The sequence below is a fragment of the Juglans regia genome, chromosome 5, assembly GCF_001411555.2.
Source record: "Juglans regia cultivar Chandler chromosome 5, Walnut 2.0, whole genome shotgun sequence".
NCBI classification, from domain to species: domain Eukaryota; kingdom Viridiplantae; phylum Streptophyta; class Magnoliopsida; order Fagales; family Juglandaceae; genus Juglans; species Juglans regia.
The window spans coordinates 8,163,087-8,181,961 of record NC_049905.1 but is presented as its reverse complement, the minus strand read 5'-3'; the positions used below and the strand labels follow the sequence as shown (position 1 = coordinate 8,181,961).

Here is an 18,875-nt window from a genome sequence, read left to right as displayed (position 1 = left end):
AATAGTGATAGGTTAGATGAAGATATATATAAAATATTGTTAATTTATAAAATATTAACAAGTATTATTAATATATTTAAAATTTGATATTGTTAATTGTACAATTATTATATATAAAATATTTTTTTTTCCATTCGGTCCGGTCCGGTCCGGAAAAATCCTGGACCGTGGACCGGACCGAAACTTTTCAGTTCTCTAAAATGTGGACTAGACAGGACCGGTCTAAGTCTCGGTCCGGTCGGACCAGTACAATCGGTCCGACCGGACCGTTTATCACCCCTAGTTCAAAGAATAAGTTTCTATGAATTGTGATTGTAAACAATATGTGAGTAAGTGATTGCCATTTGTGAGTAAGTGATTGTAAACAAGATGATAAATAATTTGTTATATAAGATTTTTCAGTTTCTTTTTTGTGATTCTACAAATGGAAACTTTTTCAGTTTCTTTATGTGCCTTCCAATCATTATTTATTTTGTGTGTAGCTTTACATTAAGACAAACTCTCTAAAGTGTTTGAAAATGGAGGACAGCAAACAATAAAGCTGTTGCATTTAAATCAACCTGCGTCCAGTGGCATATTCTTATAGTACTCAATAACATTTCAATTAGTTCCATAATACACAACAACATTCCAAATAGTCCCTAACATACAATGTACAAAATTCCCATTAAGCGAGTCTTCATTTTGATTGTATCAAGTACATGGTTATTAATATGGTAATGACCCAATAGACATGAAGCACAATGCGTTTATGCCGGATGTTTACTTGTTGCCTTTCAGTTTCAACTTCTTTGTTTTGGACTACCAACTCCCTCTTCACAATTTCTTCCTCTCTTTTTAGAAGTCCTTCCTCCTTCCAATACAAGTTAGCTTCTATCTTTACTAGTTCTTTTTCTTTGTCTTCACAACTATATGCCCATTTAAAATAGTTGTAGTATGGTAATCCCTGATTATGCATGAAGGAGTATGTTAAGATATTATGCAGACACATGAAACATCACGTCAAAGTAATGAGAATATGTTCTAACAAGGTATTATAAGAAAGAGAAAGTGTGTGTCTGTGCAGATGCTTGATAACAGAAAACAAGTAATAGGAGTTGAAGTACATCCAAAAGCTCTAACATGTATAAAAAGGACAACTTTCAAAAAAGAATGTTTCGCCAATGCATTCCAGAGGGTGCCTTATGTTCTCTTAAAATTTGTAATGCCACAGACATTAATCACTATCACAGCAAGAAAGCAACATCACAGAGGATCCAACTGACACAAGCCAATCATGACATGATGCAGGTCCACGAAGCTCACAATAAATCACAGCAAGAATTATCTATGTTCCACCAATGCATTCCAGGGGATCCAACTGACACAAGCCAATCTTAATCACTATTGTATTCAGCAAGGGTTTCATAACTTTCTAGACCTGTATCATGTTCCTGTATGAAATTAATAGAGCCACTAATCATATGAATTCAAAATCCATTTGACAACAAAAAGTTCTAGAATTCATGTTGATAAGGACTCCACAAAATACAGGGGAACAAGGACTAATATCTTTTAAACTCTGGAAACAGTCCATGTGAATTTCTGTCGATGAATTTAAATGAAGAATCACAACGTAAGTAGAACTATCACAAAGACTGGAGCCAGAAGAGAAAAGATTCTCGATGGGCTATAAGGTTAGATAAAGCTACGGCTTCATATTACATTTTTTTTATTATATAAATAAAAGCTTTATTGACAGCAATCTTGGCAAAGCCCAACTATGGCTTCATATTACGTGAATGAATGAATGGAAAAGCAAAACCAGATCCTATAATATCGTATTCTACAACATGAAAAATATTGCTTGATAATTTGAAATATAAAATAAAATAAATCGGTGAAACTACCAGATTCTTAGGAGCACCGAGAATATATATGCACCGAAAAGAGGATAGAAGTGGAGATAACTACATCAAAAACGGTGCCGTTTAGAGAGAAATGGAGGACTGGGCTGCAGGCTACGGGCTTGGCTTCAAATCCGAATGGGTTGGGCCCAAAAGAGAATAAAACACACTAAAACAAGCCCAATCTGAAAAAGAATGGTCCAATAAAAAAAATACATTAAAATAAGGAAATAAATTTCACAACTTAGTAATCCTAAGTACCAAAATTTTATAAACATAACCACAATAGTGAAATATTCTCAATGAGGTTATACAGTTATCCAACAAAATATATAGGAAAATAAGGAAAATAAATCTCATTTGGTCCAAAACACGCCATTAAATACCATCATTTTGATGATGCAAACTCAATCATTTTGTTAAAGTACATTTGTAATATTCTATTAATTATATTACTTGTATAAAAGTTGAAGCAATGTCTTCTAAATTATATATGCCATCAACTATTTTTATAAATTTTGTAAAAAAATATATTATTTTTGTAAAACAACTATTTAATCTAAATGTCTTTGCACATTGTTTTGACCTAATATATATATATATATATATATATATATATAATTTTTCGATATAACAATATAACATACAAGTTAGATTCCTGTCTTTGCTCTTGTTTGGTTTTTTAGTTGATTACTTGATTTTGTTTTTAAAAAAAATAAAATAGAAAATATGTAAAATATAAACTAATTAATTGAGATGGTTTGTGAATAATATAATATGATATAATAAAATATTGTTAGAATATTATTTTTTAATATTATTATTATTTTAAAATTTGAAAAAATTAAATTGCTTATTATATTTTGTGTAGAAGTTTTAAAAAAATTGTAATAATGTAATTAGTTAAAATGAGTTTTCAATCCAAACCTGAGCTTAATCTCCTCTCGGTTCGATCTCTTGTCTAATTTTTTATGTAACAGTCACAGGTGGGTAGTCCCGAGCAGTATCCGCCTAGCTATATATATTTTAAAAAAACTTACCTATTCTTACAAAATGACGACATTTTGTTTTAAGAGCACTTTTAATGGATCGATTCTTCATTCTATTCTTTAAAATACATCACTAAAATCTACTTTTTCTATTTTACATATTGATTTTTGCAATATATCATATATCAACTTATCTACTTTTTTTTCATATTATTTAAATATTATACTTTTTAATATTTTTTTATTCATTTCAAATATTTTCTCTAACTATCAATAATATCCTTAAACTTTTTGTTATTTGTAATATCTTTCCATATACAATATCATATAATTATGTTTTATTTTAAATTAATCCAAATTTATAAACTAAACCAAAATATAAACTAATTCAAAAAATAAAAATAAAAAATTATATAATGAAAAGAAAAAATTAGATTTTGTCTTTGGCGCCTAGCAAAGAAAAAAGTGTGAGAATGAGAGAGAGAATCTGAAATAAAAATAAATTACTTTTAAAGAAATTGAAAAAATCAAACAGTACGAGAGAGAAATTAGTTTAAAATGTTTACAAGAATGGATAATTCCCTCCACATATAAGATGTTATTATAGCATAATGTAATATGAAAGATGGAGTACAAGATTTATTGGAGGATATTTTTAAAAAAAATTCTTTACATTTTAAAGAAAATCGTATTATAGAGTATTATTAGAAGTGCTCTTAGAAAACGACGTTTGGAATTCGGGAGTTTCCTCCTCCGTCTTCAAATCTCTCTCCGAAATCCAGCTTCCCTATTTTTAATAGCGTGGGTTATTATGCCGTCCCACTCTTACTGTTGGACGTATTGTCTAATATTTTTTTTTTAATATTTTTTAAAAATAAAAAAATATATTAATACATTTAAAATTATTTTCTTAATTATTAAATAAAAAAATAAAATAAAATAAAATAATTATGCAAGCGGTCAACTAAAAGAATAAGAATGGGGCTGCAGACTATCTTTACTCTATTTAATAACCATCGTCACCGGTGACTGTTACAGAGGTTGCTGACCGTTACAGTCACAGAAGCCGTATCTTTACTTGTAAAGGTTTTGTTAAGAAGCTGTTTGAACTTTGAAACCATAAGAAAGATTTTTTTGTAGACCGAGAAGAGAATTTTAGGGGAGTTTCTTACTGGGCTTCGTCTTTTTCATAAGTTTCTTATTGGGCTTAGAAAAGAAAAATGAAAAAAATAAAAATAAAATAAATAAACGAGAATAAAAGTTGGGTTCCAGCTAATAAGGCTCTAGATGGGCTCAATAGTCAATAGAATATTATGTACTATAAAACTTGCAAAGAAAAAAACAGATGCATCGATCTGAGCCGTGTAGAGTTTTTGGATTATTGAGTCGAGCTGGACTCAAATAATTTGTGTTCGAGTTTGAGTTCAAGCTGAGAGCTCGTCAAGCCAAGTCAAGTTTGAGCTGATCAAACACGAACTCGAGCCGAGTCGAGTTAATACTCGAGATTTATTTATACTCTTATATATATTTTTTGAATGAATTGAATAATTAAAAATATCAAATTACAAAACAAAATATTAAATCTAATGAAATTTTTACAATTAATATATAAACCATATATTGAACTATAAAATTATTACATCTTTCTGAATACATTTCTTATATGGTTATACATTGTAATATATAATGAAACTACCAAAGCCTATATATTAAGTATTACACATTATAAAATATTACCATAATTAATCACTTAAGTACTTAATTAACTAACATCTAAACCCAACTAATTAATCTATTGTACACCAGAATCTTGATTCTGCATATTTAATTAGATTGATTGTTTTTTTTTCTTCGTTTATATAAAGGCCCTATCACTTTTGATCAATTTACATCTATGGTTTGTATTTTGTGGTTATTGAGTTTTGTCAATAACATGATTAGCAATTTAGCAAATCATGCTATCGTATTTGAATCTAGCTTGTGTTCGATTATAATAGCTTATGTTGCTGTTCATTTAATTTCTATTATATTTTTTCTCTTTATTCTTTTAAAACGTATGGAGGATAGTTTTAATGGTTTTAGCACTACAACACCCATATATCGTTGGATTTGGAGGGAAAATACTAGTAATTTAATGTCTTCCTCTATGAATACCGAAAATCCAACAACATCCCTCCCTCCAAATGCAAAAAAGAGACAAAGAGGCTAGCTATCAATCTATGGTATGAGATCATTTTACAAAAGTTAGTGCAATTAAATCAATTGACCTTAGCGCCCATGTAATGCAATTACTGCTCGAGCCAATTTGGTTGTCATTATAAAAATGACACTTCATCCCTGACACACCAACTACAATTTTCTTGTCAAGTCTCTCTCATTAGAGGAAAAAAACTTGGAACGAATAAAATGCCATTACAATCAGGAATTAGGATTGATGGTGAAGATTCTAATCCTCAAGAGTTAGGAAAATATAATCTTTAAAAAACAAGGGTGCCGATTGCCAAATATTTCATCTGATGTGAATTGTCATTTAGGCTTATGAAGCATGAGACATTTGCTGAACTTGTGACTAATTTAGAGCTTGGGTACACTTTATCATCATCCCGGACCACTTTACAAAAAAGTTTTATAAATTTATACGAGAAGCAAAAGTTGCAGGCTTCGTTATGTTGTCAAAGATTTTATTTACAGCTAGTATATAGACAACGGTGCAAAACATGAATTATATGTGTTACATTTCGCTTCATTGAAAGAAATTGGGTATTGAACAAGAAAATCATTAGGTTTACCATTTTCCTAATCACAAAGGTGAGACCATTGTTTAGATATTAGAGTCCATCATGATTGATTGAGAGATTGACCAGCTTCTTACCATCACTATAAATTATGCCTCTTGTAATGATGTTGTTATTGATCATGTGAGAATGAGTATAAAAGATAAAGAGTATACTATTATGGGAGGTGAGTTTCTGCACGTGGTGTGGTGCACTGGTTTTAAACCTCATTGTGTGTGATGGTTTAAAGATATATATGATGCAATAATCGATATTAGAAATACAGAAAGGTTTGTGAAGTCTTCGCCTACGAGATTTGCTATGTTTAAAAATTGTACAAAGAGATTGAATACTGAGAGTGGAAAAATGGTACATCTAGGTTTTTCTATTGTATGGAACTCAACATGCCTATTGTTGAGTGTTGTTGAAAAGTGCAAAATAATTTTTGTGCTTACTGAAATGGAGGATTCATTGCTTTTGAGTTTAAGGTTTGGCAAAGTGTTATGATATTTCTCAAATTTCTGAAAGGCCTTTTATAATGCCACCTTGAAAATTTCTCATTATTGTACGTGCTACACATATACTATTTCAACAATTTTGTATGATTGAGCACACTTTGAACAAAATGTGTAAAAATGATGATGTTAACTTGATGAGTATGGCATCTAATATGAAGGTTAAGTTTGAGAAATATTGGGGGAGCACGTATATAATGAACACGATTATTTATGTAGCTTTTGTCCTTGACTCTCGATACAAAATTAAGTATATGGCATTTTGGTTGAAAAGGTACAAAGGGATTAAGTATGGAGATAGAATTGAGATTGAAGTGATATTTCTCTAAAATCATTTAATCGTACAAGAAAGTCCATCAATTGAAAACGAGTTAAAATCATGTTTAACCTTACGTATTGACAATATGTCACTACTTCTCTGTTAATTTTCAACCGCATGCATGCGATCGTGTGAATTACTATATTATATATATATATATATATATATAAAAATATATATATATATATATATATATATATATATATGACATAGACATTAATATAAATTATCTCAAAGGAGAAATTTTTGTAAAAAAAAAAAAGGTACAACCCGTAACCCAGATTTCAAGGTTTAAAAAACTCAAATTCCTCCCGTATTTGGTTTGTATACATGTGTATGAAATGCTTCCTGTAAAATCAACTTTTTATCATGGATATTTCTTGTTCGTGGCTCTTGACATGATCAATATATTGATAGCCCAATAATTCAGTCTCAATTCTTATTCGCATTCAAACACCAAAAGTACTTCTGGCATGTACTTGATCTTGGGGATGATGGGCTATGAAAGTAACATAATTAAGCTGGGTTAGATTTATTTACTAATTGGGATTCTTGGAAATTAAAGATCAATCATACTGCTAATAGATGATAATCATTTGATTGAAGATTCAAAATGCATATAAACAATGTAATATGTGGTTTTCATATAAACAATTTTATTTTAAAAAATTAAATAAATAGAATTTGAATGTTGCATCAACATTTTTTCATGAAAAAATATTCATAATATGTAGGCTTTGATTTTAAAAAAAGTGGGTGCAACCCGGAACTCGAGTTCTGGGTTTTTAAAAATCAGTTTCAATACGGGTTTTGGCTCGGGGTTAACCCGGGCTAATCAGATCTAGATTCAGCCTAGATTTAAAACCTGAGTTCCGATCCGGGCATACTCGGATTCTCCGGTCAGAACCCGGATGAACAGTCATAGCTTAACTAGGTATTAGCTTGGGGGCCTTCAACTCCCAAAATTTCAATTTTTTTTTATATGAGGAAAACTTCATAAAAACCAATTTTACTCCTCTAATAAATATTATTATAATTTTAGCACTCCATCATATTGAGTTATTTGATTCCACCCGAACATAAGAATATGAATACTCTCTCTTTTTTTATTTTTAAATAAGTCTATTTGCAATATTGTTTATTAACACATTGTTGATTTGGAAACATGTCAAAAGAATATTAATATATGAAGATCTTCTACAAAAATAATTGACCCCACAAAATAGGTCGCTACTTGTGGGCAATTAGCAACCGTCATTGTAGGGGTGGTGATATGTAACACGACTTGTGAACCCGACACAAACACGATACGAAATTAGCAGGTTTGGATTTGATGTTAACAGATTTGTGTCAAAACGGGTTGACCCGTTAAGACACAATTTATAAACGGGTCAACCCATTTAACTCGAATCAACCCATTTTGACATGCTTAGATTTTATTTGAAAATTAAAATTTTATTATATATATATTAAAGTTGTAATATTAGTATTTCTCTTGTTGGTATTGTAAATCTGGACTTATGCTCATATTTTTTATTGTAGAATTTATAATCTTGGTTTTATTATATGTTAAACTTTGAAGAATATTGATATTTGTTTAGTAGGTAGTTTTATTTTTAAGATATTGTGGTTATTAATAAATTTAGATTTTAACTTTTATGTAAAATTATGTTAATTACGTCAAATGGGTTATACATGTTAGTTCAACCAATTTACATGGAACGAGTTTAAATGAGTCGTGTCGTATTGACCTATTTCTAGCTAATTAATTTTTAAACAACTTAAAACAGGTTTCACGACACGATTCGTTATCTAAATTGGTCGGGTTAGGGTATGACACGTTTGATACGTTTAGCTTAATAAATCAGGTTTAAGTTGACCTATATAGTCAAATGTTCATGATTTGACACAATTCAAAAACACGAATCGTCACATCTACCTCATTGCCCCCAACCAGGCTTGAGCAAGGTGGCCATATATAGCCCCCGCCTCATATGGAAGCCGTCTATCCCCGTCCTATGAGCTGATTCACCTAGTTATATACAACTCAAACAAGAAAAACCCAAAATCCATAAACTATATCACAAAAAATAAAATAAAAACATAGATTCAGCAAATCTAAAAATGTTGAAGACAAATTGTCAGAACATATCAACTCAAAACGTGTGTGAATCTTGAAAACAAGCTTTAGACAAATAAGGAGAGAAGAAAGCGAACGAAAAGAGAAGAGCAAAGAAAATGTGGAGAAAAAGAAGAAGAAATAGAAGCAGCATCAGCATGGACGAAGACGACGAGAGAAGAAATGAAGCAAAAAAATAAAAAATGATAGTTGCAGTCGTGAGTACGTAAATGTCGTGCAATCACTTTGAAAAAAGTAAATAAATACGAGATCTAAATGAGAAAAAAATTAATTTTTAATAATAAATATCACTCTATTTTAAAATGACTATATGACTATTATACATTCTATAACTATATGTAGTATTATTAAAAAAAATAGTAAAAGGAGAAAGGAGAAAAAGATGTAAAGAGGGTGTTTCCTTTCTTTAATTTGCTTTCTTTTCCCTCCATACGTATGACACCAAAGGACGATAGGGATAGCCACTTTCCCCCCGCTTCTAGACTCTAGAGCATTACTTTGTCTGGTCAAAAGAAAGAACATAAATATTCTGTTGGGTAAATGGATTGAGAGCTTGAGAGAGTGAACTTGAAGAGAGAGATTAAAGGGGAGAGACAGAGAGATCAGGGGAACGGATTGAGGAAGGCTAAGGAGTAAGGAGCAGCATTTAACGTTAAGTGTGAGGCAATCCGGGAACGTCGATAGTCTTTTATGAGTAATGCTAGGGCTCCCGAAGTTTTGTCCCGAACATTATATTTCACTTTTTCTTTTTATGTATTTTTTTAATCATCATAAATATTTTTTAAAAAAAATAAAAAATTCATAATATTACTAAAAAATACTTCTTTAATCACTAAAAAAAAAAAAATTCAGAAACTTCTTCTGATTCAAATTCAAATCCCAAAACATTTCTGAAAGAATAATTCGTCATTGTCCCATTAGAGGGTGTAAAACGCCCACAAGCACCATGTCCCGTTTTAATATAAATTCAAGGGTGGTGCTATTATGCGGTTTAGAGTGCACAGCTCAAAGCTTACCACTAGTTAAAAATTATTGTATAAGAAATTCGAAATTTTTTATTTTAATTATAAATTAGAATAATTTTGATTATTGTAATAGATAATTATTTGTATTAAAATTTAAAAGTATGATAGATATTTGTTTCCCCAATTTATTAGTTTCAAATTTTCTAATAAAACCCCAAGACCCAAACTGTTAAACTATTCAATATTTCAAAAAGAGCAATGCTAAATACAGTCTCCATTTAGGGACTGCAATGCAAGCCTAGACAATTTTATCTTTAAATTTTTTTAAAATTACAAAACTATCCCTTCTAAAATGATGTTTTTTTTCATTTAATAAGGGGCCTGCACATGCAGTCTCCAAGTAGGGACTGCAAATAGAATTTCTCTTTCAAAAAATATTTTTAGAAAATATATTATTTTAGCTATGACTTATTGATTATTTTTTCAATTAGGAAATCGAAAATATTTGTGTCGTAATTATGTATTCCAATAAAATTAAATATTGTAATATCAAAATATATTTATTCAAAAATTTGAATATTTTTTCCTCCTATATTTTAAATACAAATTATTGCACATCAATTTGTGCATTAATGTTATAAATTTTTAATTCATATTTTACTGAAGGAAGGCGTGAATTGAATATTTGCACATGGGCTGTCAGAAGCCTTTAGTCGGTGTCTGAAAAGGGGTATGGTTACGAGTTTTGCTACAGGCAACCGGGGGTGAGAACCCCGGGGAACCGGCTGTGTCACGTCAGTCGAGATATATTAAAAAAATAAATAAATAAAATCGACAAAAACGGAGAAAAATTTCTTTCGTGACACAGCACCATCATTTGCATTTCCAAAGCCATCTCGCTAGCTCTTCCCTCCAATGGCTCCCTCTCTCACCCTCTTCCTACTCTTTCTTCTCTCACCCATTTCCACCTTCTCCGCATCTTTCTCCTCTCACCCATCTCCATCTCCACCTCATCGACAAAATACTTTTGCTCTGGCTACGTCTTCCCGGCCTCTACCCTTTGTTACTCGCGCGGAGTTGCTGTCGGCATGGCTCCCAAAGCTCGCCTGGCCTCCTACAAGGTCTGCTGGAACTCGGGTTGCTATGACCCTCGCAGCATTCGACACTGCAGTGGCTGACAGAGTCGACTTCATCTCCCTGAGCGTAGGCGTCATCTTCTTACCATATTACCTCGACGCCATCGCCATTGCTGCTTTCAGAGCCTACGATTTTGGGGTCTTCGTCTCCGCCTCAGCTGGTAACGGCGGTCCGGGTGCGCTCTCTGTCACGAATATTTCTCCCTGGGTGACTACGGTAGGTGCCGGCACCATTGACAGGGATTTTCCCGCCGATGTCAAGCTGGGGAATGGAAAAATCATACCTGGTGTAAGTGTTTATGGCTGGCCGGCTTTAACTCCGAGAGGGAGAGGCAGAGACGAAGGGGAGTCGCCGTGCTGACTGGGTTGAAGAGGAATGGAGGCTGGGTGAAAACAAAACTTGTTGAAGAGGAATGGAGGGATACGAAAATGGAGTGAAGAAAAAATACTAAGGGAAGAAACAGAAAAACGGGGCCAAAACGCCCCGTTTCATTTTCCACGGGGGCGAGGGTTCCCCCGCGGTTCCCTAAGCCGATTGCATATAGTATTTTTCATATATAAATTTATTTACTACTTAATGATTAAGAATGCATTGTTTAACAATATTATAAATTTATTTTAAAAAAATATTTTAAAGTGTTAAAAATATAAAAAAATATTTTTTAATACTTTTAAATATTTGTTTTGAAAAAAAATTTATAATATTATTAAACAAAACTTTTTTAATCACCAAGAAAAACTAAAAAAAAAAATAAGAGCTCCCAGTAGATCCTTGGCATTGTCATTTTTAAAAACTGAACTAATGTGCATTTAGAAACACGGATGAAGTCGGTCATAAACGTGTAATGCTACGTACAATCGTGAAATATGTAAATATTTTACAATTATTTTTAAAAAATTAAATCTATTAATAAAAAATTAATTATTTTTAATATAAATTTTATATTTTTTTATATTTTTTAAAATAATTAAACGGCGCTCACATACTCAGTTATAATTATTATTTTTCTTTTTTATATTTGATTTTTTTTAAAAAAAAAATTATTTAACAATTAAAAAATAATCCGACCTTAAGGTCTAAAAGTAATCCGAGATGGTGACAGCTTTACAAATAAGAATTGGGCCATCTTTAAAAGTTGTTGACAGCTTTACCAATAAGAATTGGGCTATCTTTTAAAAAAAAAAAAAAAATTACAAACAGACAGGTTGCTGGAAAAAGTAAAGTTTGTTGATCAGAGAAAAAAGTAAAGCAGTTTGTACCTTATCTACTTTAATTAATTATTGATGATATTAATTATAAAAAAAATTAAACTTATCGCAAGGACGGGAAAACAATATAAACGTGCCAAACATTACTTATATATTTGATTTTGAATTCTAATTGAAAAATATTCTAATACAAAAATAATTCTAGTCGCTTGATGTGATTTTTTAAATTATAAAATTATTTTTATTATAAAATAAATTTAACAAATCAGATGAATTGGCGTAAATTTATAAAATTATTTTGTTGATTAATTAGTTTGTGAATGTAAATCTAACAGCACTCTTTTCATTGATGTTTCGTTCTTTGATACGGCCGGAGTGTGAGAAATTGAATAATAAGAAGTTAGAATGTGCAATTTCTTGACCGTTTAAGTGAACTTCAATCAGAATGATTAATCATATGGAGAATCAAAGGAAATATATAGCACTATCTTTACTAAAACCCAGATCTAGTTACATACACAGCCCAGAAATTCTTCTTTTTCTTCCCAAAACCATTTAAATGGTTGAAGATTTTCCCTTGCAAAATACTTTACTTTTACACACATATGACATACCCATGCATACTAAATAGTCACGTTTCTTCGGATTGGCTTGAAAGATTACTCCCTGTGCCCGAGGAAAAGGTCTGTCAGGACTGTGGTGGAGTAGAGTGAAAGCTTCATCAGCTCCAACCTCTAGAATGCATGCAGAACAAACTCAAAATCAAATATGACAGTAGAAAACATATTAAAAAAAAAAATATATATATATATATATGTATATATATATTCTTCTCGAAAAAGAAAGAAACAGCAAGATCTAACCTTATTAATGTTAATCTCGACCTTCTTCTCCTGGACAGAACCCATGTCTTTGATGTTTAAGTTGAGAAGGGTAATGCTAGAAATGGTTGACATGGGTTTCACCGTCAAATCATCCATAACCATGTATGTCACCACACCTCTAACATACCCTTTCTCAAGGACTGGAGGTTGCGAAGTAATATATCCAAATGGATTGGCCTGAGAAAAGGCCTGCGAAAAGCTAGCCCTGATCTCTTGATCAGGTGAAACGAAATTTTGCAACAATGGAGTAAGAGTTGAAGATTGGAATGAGAATGCTGGTTTAGGGTTCAAGAGAGAATCCTTGGTTTGGTTTGGAAGAAGATAGGAGGGGTCAAGGTTTTGGATACTCTCATGGACTCTGAACAGGGACCCTGACCCAGCTACCAAGTCATTATCCCGAAGAAGTCCGATGATGGAACCGAGAGGAACCTGTAGAAGTCCGAAGAGCAAGTCCACGAATTCCTTTCCGGCCTCTGCAAACACCACCTTGTTTGAGCTTTTGTCTACGAGGAGCTTCAAGCTAACTGTCGTCTCGCTGCTGCTGGGATTTGTGGCCATCTTTCTTTCTGCATCAAATTGATGGGAGCCATGGACTCTATATATTGAGGAAAAATCAGAGAGGGAGAGTACGGATCAAGTGTTGTCAGAATTTAGTAGATAATTTTGAATAAATCTTCACAGCTTTCTCAAATTTCACATTTTACATTTTTTTTATTAAATATTTATTATATAAATAATAAATTTAAAATTTAAAATAATTTAAAAAAAACTCAAAAAAATTTTAAAAAAATACTAAAAGATTTAAAATTTTAAAATAATATAAAATATGATGGAAGTTGTATAATAAAACTCGAAAATTTTATACATGTAAAGTTGTAAAGTTATTTCTTATGCATTTTATTATTTATTTAAATATTTTCTAAATTGTTATACAAACGACAAGACTTATTTTAATTCATTTTATATATATATATTTTTTTTTTATTTGAGGTTTACATATTTAAATAAATTATAAAATATTTTTTGTGATTAAAAATATAATATATGTGAGGTTTAAAAAAATTATAATAATTATATAAAAAAATTCATAATTCAAAATTGAAATGCATTTATATAATTGTAATAAATATTAAAATTAAATTAAATATAAAGAGATAAGATAGATTGATAAATTAAATAAGACCTTAAGATAAGAAAAAAGTAATGTTCTTCGTTATTCTTCTAAAATTAAAAAATATTTTTATTTAAATAATATTAATGAAAAAAAATTTAAAAGTTTTTAAAAATAAATTATCATTAATTTACCTAAATATTATTCTCCCAGCCTTCGTTATCTTCAAAAAAAACTACAAAAAATATTTATTTTACCACCTAAATTTCTGTAAGAAAATAAAATAAAAAACTTTGGCGTCCCCCAAGATTCATCATTAGCTTTGCTTAATGTCAGAACCTGCGGTCGTATCTTCAGAATCTTAGAGCATTCTCATTGTATTAGTTAAAAATTAAATCTAATGAGAATTTAGTTATTAAGTAAATAAATTACTCACATTGAATTAGCTATATTCCAAATATTTAACTACAGTAATATCTAAACTAATTTCTAAATTTGGAACACACTATTCATTCATCAAATCTTTTTTATATTATTTCTTTCTCTCTCATTTTAATATTAATTATTTCTCTCTCCATTTTAAATGGCAATTGAAAAAATATAATTAGAATACAATTACAAATTAATATATAATATTATAAATAGTAAAATATGATAAAACAAAATAAATTCATAATTAAAAAAATTAAAAAATTTTCAAAATTATTAATTACTCATTACTATATAATGAATAAATAGATAATTCAATTTGGAGATTTGATGTGAATAGTCAAAATTAAATTCATCTTATATTATTTTATTGTCATATAATGAAAAAATGGTTATTCCAATGTGGAGATTTATATAAATGGAATAGCTAAAAGTTAAATTCATTTTACATTCATAAAAAATGTACTTTAATTTAGTTATTCCAATGAGAGTGCTCTTACGAACATAGACGTAAACTTTTAAAGAATTAAGTAACTATAGAATTTATATAAAAAATAATTAACTTTTTAGAAGATAATTTTAATTTTATTTTAACGATTATATTATATTTATAAACTTTATGACGATATATAATATTATTTTTATTCACAAGTGTTTAATTTGTTTTCGTCTATGCGTTTTTAATTATAAGATTATAATTTTTATATATAAATTATAAAATATTTTCAAAGTAATAGTAGTTTGAAGGGGATAAAAATATTTTTCTTTTTTCTTTTTTCGTTGTGGTCTAGTCTTGAGAGTATAGAAAATAAATAAATGTTAGGCAAAAAAGAACAAATTCGATTAATTGACAGGCTTGGGTAATCAAGGAACTGGACGAGGCTCCTAAGAGGAAAAATGGGCCATAGAGTTCATGGGCCTAACAGAGATTAATAAAAAAACCGAAACCTGAGCCCATAACCCGATGAAGATGTTTTCTATTTATCTCATTGGTTTAATTTGAAGAGAGAGTACAACTATGCCACCCAAGTTTGTCACTTGATGTATCCGTAGTTCAAACTATACTTTTTTCTTCTTTTTTTTTTTTTTTCTTTTACATATTTTTTAAACATATTTAAAAAATTTTAAAAAAAAATTCGATATACTAATATTCACTTTCTTAACTGTTAAGTAAAAAAAAAATTAAAAATTAAAAAAAATATATGAGCAGTCAAATTGAGAAGGTAAACGTAAACGACATAATATCATTTTTCAATTTTAAAAGAGTTTTACAACTCATCATCCCCACACACCACACGCTATACTTATTTTTAATTTTTTTTTTAAAATTTTCTTTGTTTTATTCTTCCTAAACTAATTGAATTCTTCTACTTTTTATTTATACACCACATATTTGATAAGAAAATATATATATATATATATATATATATGTAATGTGAGAATAATGAGCAAAATTTTTCATTCTAAAATATATCTCCCCGAGAAAAACTTGACTAACCTTAATCACTAGTAGACCAGTTGAGAATAATAATTAGTTAAATATCATGAAGAGTCAATTAAAAATAACTCAACAAAAAAAAGTTATAATTTTTCAGGGGTAGTAAGAAAATTGCGGAATAAGGAAGGAATGGGAATTTTTCTAAGAAAGAATAATTATTGGCATCCAATTAAGCAAAGCATAAAAGTTTGCCAAATCTGTAAGGATTTAGATACAATCTTAGAAAAGAACTTTAATTCGGTATATAGTAAGTAAAAGAGCACTAAGGATGAATTATGACTTTAGGTAAAATGTCATCTTAAATTAAGTTCTTGATCTAAGCAAATTAAAGTTTGCACATCTTCAATAAACGTATACGTTTTACAACTACTAAGCATGAAATTGCTCAAAAGTAAATTGAAAAAGAAAAAACCTTAGACCACATAATTAATTGCATACACAAAGTGGTGAATATAATTCCAAATTACTTGAGAACGAAAATTTTTACACTTTATGATTTCAACGAGTTGCAATTGTAATATTAATTAATCTTTTAAGAGTACAGTCTCATATATGGCTTGAGTTTTATTTGTATTGTTACAAATGCTTTCACAACCAATTTCAACTGAAATCATACTATGTGAATGAGAAATGTTACATATACAAAGCAATTATATAAAAGTAAATTAATAAACTGATGTAACTTTACGTGATTAATTAGATATATTTTATGATAAAATTAACTTTATAATTTGACATATTACATCATTTTATGAATTAACTTTATAGAAAAAAATTATGCCTAAAATATTTTTTGTCATAATTATATGAGTCCTTCTATACACCTTCCCCTTTTTCTCATACGGCACACGAAAGGTGATCTGGCTTCTTCCTTTTTTTTTTTTTTTTTTGTTAAACGCTCGTTTAGTTAAACCTAAAATTATACCCTTTCGAATTCATTTTTCCCCCTACACCCACATTCTTCCTCCATTCTTCTTCCAGCCAGCAGAGCCAGCAGCCTCTTCTTCCTCCGACAGAGGCCATTTCACTTTCGCCACCATCTGGGACTACCGACGAGAAGCTATCCACGACGGACCCACCGCCAACATCAGCTTGCATCGACGAGTCTTCAGCTCCACGTTCAACGTCACAGGTTTTTGCCTTTTTTTTTTTTTTTCCTGTTTTATAATCTTTGAGCCATTTCCGTTTTTCTTATGTGTTACAATCTCGTTTTTATGTTTTTCTTTCAACTTCAGCTCGCTTCCAGATCAGTGCTGCTTGTTCCATTCTACGTGGAGCTCTCATTTGATGGTTTACCCCTGTGTCAACTCTTGCAAAGAAAACAGAGCACCGAAAATCACAGTAGATAAAGTTTGGGTTTTTCTTTCCTTTAGTTTTTTTTTTCCTACTATTGCCCGAAAATCACAGTATATTTGATAGATTTTATTTCTCAATTTGTTTGTGAACTTGGAACTTAGGGTTGGTGTTAGTGTAGGTTAATTTTTTTTTTTATATGTCTTGTGTAAGAGTGGAAATTGCATTAAAAGCCAATTGGGTTGCACATATGAGTGCCGTTGCTAGGTGTTTTATTTTTTTGATGCGCTGTGTAACAGAGTTGATGAAGTAAGTATGAGAAAATTGCATTAAAAGTCAATTATTTTTTTATTTTAGTTTTCAAATGTATGATGTATGTAATTTAAATGTACGAGTAATCATTTTTTTGTTGTTGCTCCAGCTACATTTATGAACAACTAATATCTATATTTCTCGGCTACATTTATGAATAAACATGCAGTGCAGGGATTCCTACCTATTAAAACAGACCATTATAATTCATTTCAAAACTATGATTCATTTATACTAGTTTTTTTTAATGGAAAATTTACATGGTGATTGTCTATTGATTCACTAAAGTAGAATCTATTGAGGTTCATAAAATTCTACTTACCAAGGGATGGGAGAAGTGGGGAGAGAGATTTATAGAATTGCATTGGATAGAAAGCAGCGATAAACATAATTTTCACTATTGGAGAAGGCCGCAACCAAGAGAAAGAAGAAACATGTACTCGGTTTTTTTTATTAATTGTATATTTGTTGGATTGATGTTTGTTTCATTTCTAATAGATGTGTATTTTCTGACATTTTAGAAATTAGACTTGTAGAAAAATATTTGATGATGAACAAGTTGGAGTTGCTGAGGTCCCAGCCCCCCAAGTTGGTGCTAACGTTGAAGATGTTGTTGTTGGAACCTAATATAGTATTGTCACACAACAAACACCATCGGGCAATGATGAGAATTTGTGAAGCATTGTTTATGGGTTTCTTGAAGTATTTCTATTGAAGGTCGTGGTTGTAAAGAATGTATAGATTTGTGGGTGTTCAATGTGTATGAAAATCATTATTATATTTTTGATGGGTTATTTGAAGTATTTTGTAAAATGTGGAGCCTTTTTGTTGGCGGTTGTGGTTGTAAAGAATGTACAGATAGTCGAATGCAGTACTTGTATAAAAATCATTATTATATAAATCATAGAAATCTTGAAGTATTTTGTGCACATTTATTTCGCTATTGTGGTTGTATGTGACAATTGTTGGTGGAATGTTTTTGGGATTATTAGAGGTTGTGCTAGCGTTGAGTTTTGCTTTTTATAGGTTGAGTTATACTTTGTTTTGCTGCATTTCATTTATTATAAATGCACCAGGTTGACTGTATGTGAGTTTTGCTCATTCAGGTTGAGCTTTGCTTTGTTTTGCTGCATTCCAATATTTTTCAATTTCGGTATGGCACCTTTCGGTATGGCACCTTTCGGTATATAACATAACTAGTTATTTTGTTTTAAAAACAAAAAAAAATAAAAACAAAAAAGGTTGCTGGATTTACAGGTTGCTGCATGTATATACAGCCTCTCTTACAGCATTTGCAAGATTATTCTTAATTAATTTGCCGTATATTCTTGCTTGCATGTATATATTCGTAATGCATGCTTAAGTGCACTTATCTGCATGCATTACATCTTGAGCATTTTGCACTAGAGAGAGAG

At 30.2% G+C, this 18,875-nt stretch overlaps 2 protein-coding genes across 3 annotated transcripts; one reads left to right on the top strand and one right to left on the bottom strand.

Moving 5' to 3' along the window:
* Positions 1–873: 873 nt before the first annotated feature.
* LOC109002646 lies at positions 874–13,437 on the bottom strand. 2 transcript variants are annotated; one of them, XR_004801568.1, is made up of 3 exons: positions 12,797–13,437; positions 12,428–12,667; positions 874–888 (listed from the first exon to the last, which is right to left on the bottom strand). XR_004801568.1 is itself a non-coding variant. In XM_018980491.2 (2 exons), exons 1-2 carry the CDS (start codon positions 13,373–13,375, stop codon positions 12,593–12,595), a joined length of 654 nt encoding a protein of 217 aa, XP_018836036.1. In that variant the 5' UTR covers positions 13,376–13,437; the 3' UTR covers positions 12,390–12,592. The 2 variants fall into 2 exon arrangements, 1 of the variants encoding a protein (XP_018836036.1); XM_018980491.2 differs by lacking the exon at positions 874–888 and having other exon boundaries at positions 12,390–12,667.
* On the top strand, positions 10,504–11,085 carry LOC109002608 (subtilisin-like protease SBT1.5). The gene has a single exon (XM_018980435.1). The coding sequence runs from the start codon at positions 10,504–10,506 to the stop codon at positions 11,083–11,085; it is 582 nt and encodes a 193-aa protein (XP_018835980.1).
* Positions 13,438–18,875: the final 5,438 nt, after the last annotated feature.

What these genes read in the sequence shown, in the direction of transcription:
- LOC109002608 (XM_018980435.1), top strand. Translation starts at nt 10,504, where the DNA reads ATGGCTCCCTCTCTCACCCTCTTCCTACTCTTTCTTCTCTCACCCATT.
- LOC109002646 (XM_018980491.2), bottom strand. Translation starts at nt 13,375, where the DNA reads ATGGCCACAAATCCCAGCAGCAGCGAGACGACAGTTAGCTTGAAGCTC. An exon ending in TCGAGATTAACATTAATAAG is followed by an intron (nt 12,668 to 12,796) that starts GTTAGATCTTGC and finishes CATGCATTCTAG; the next exon opens with AGGTTGGAGCTGATGAAGCT.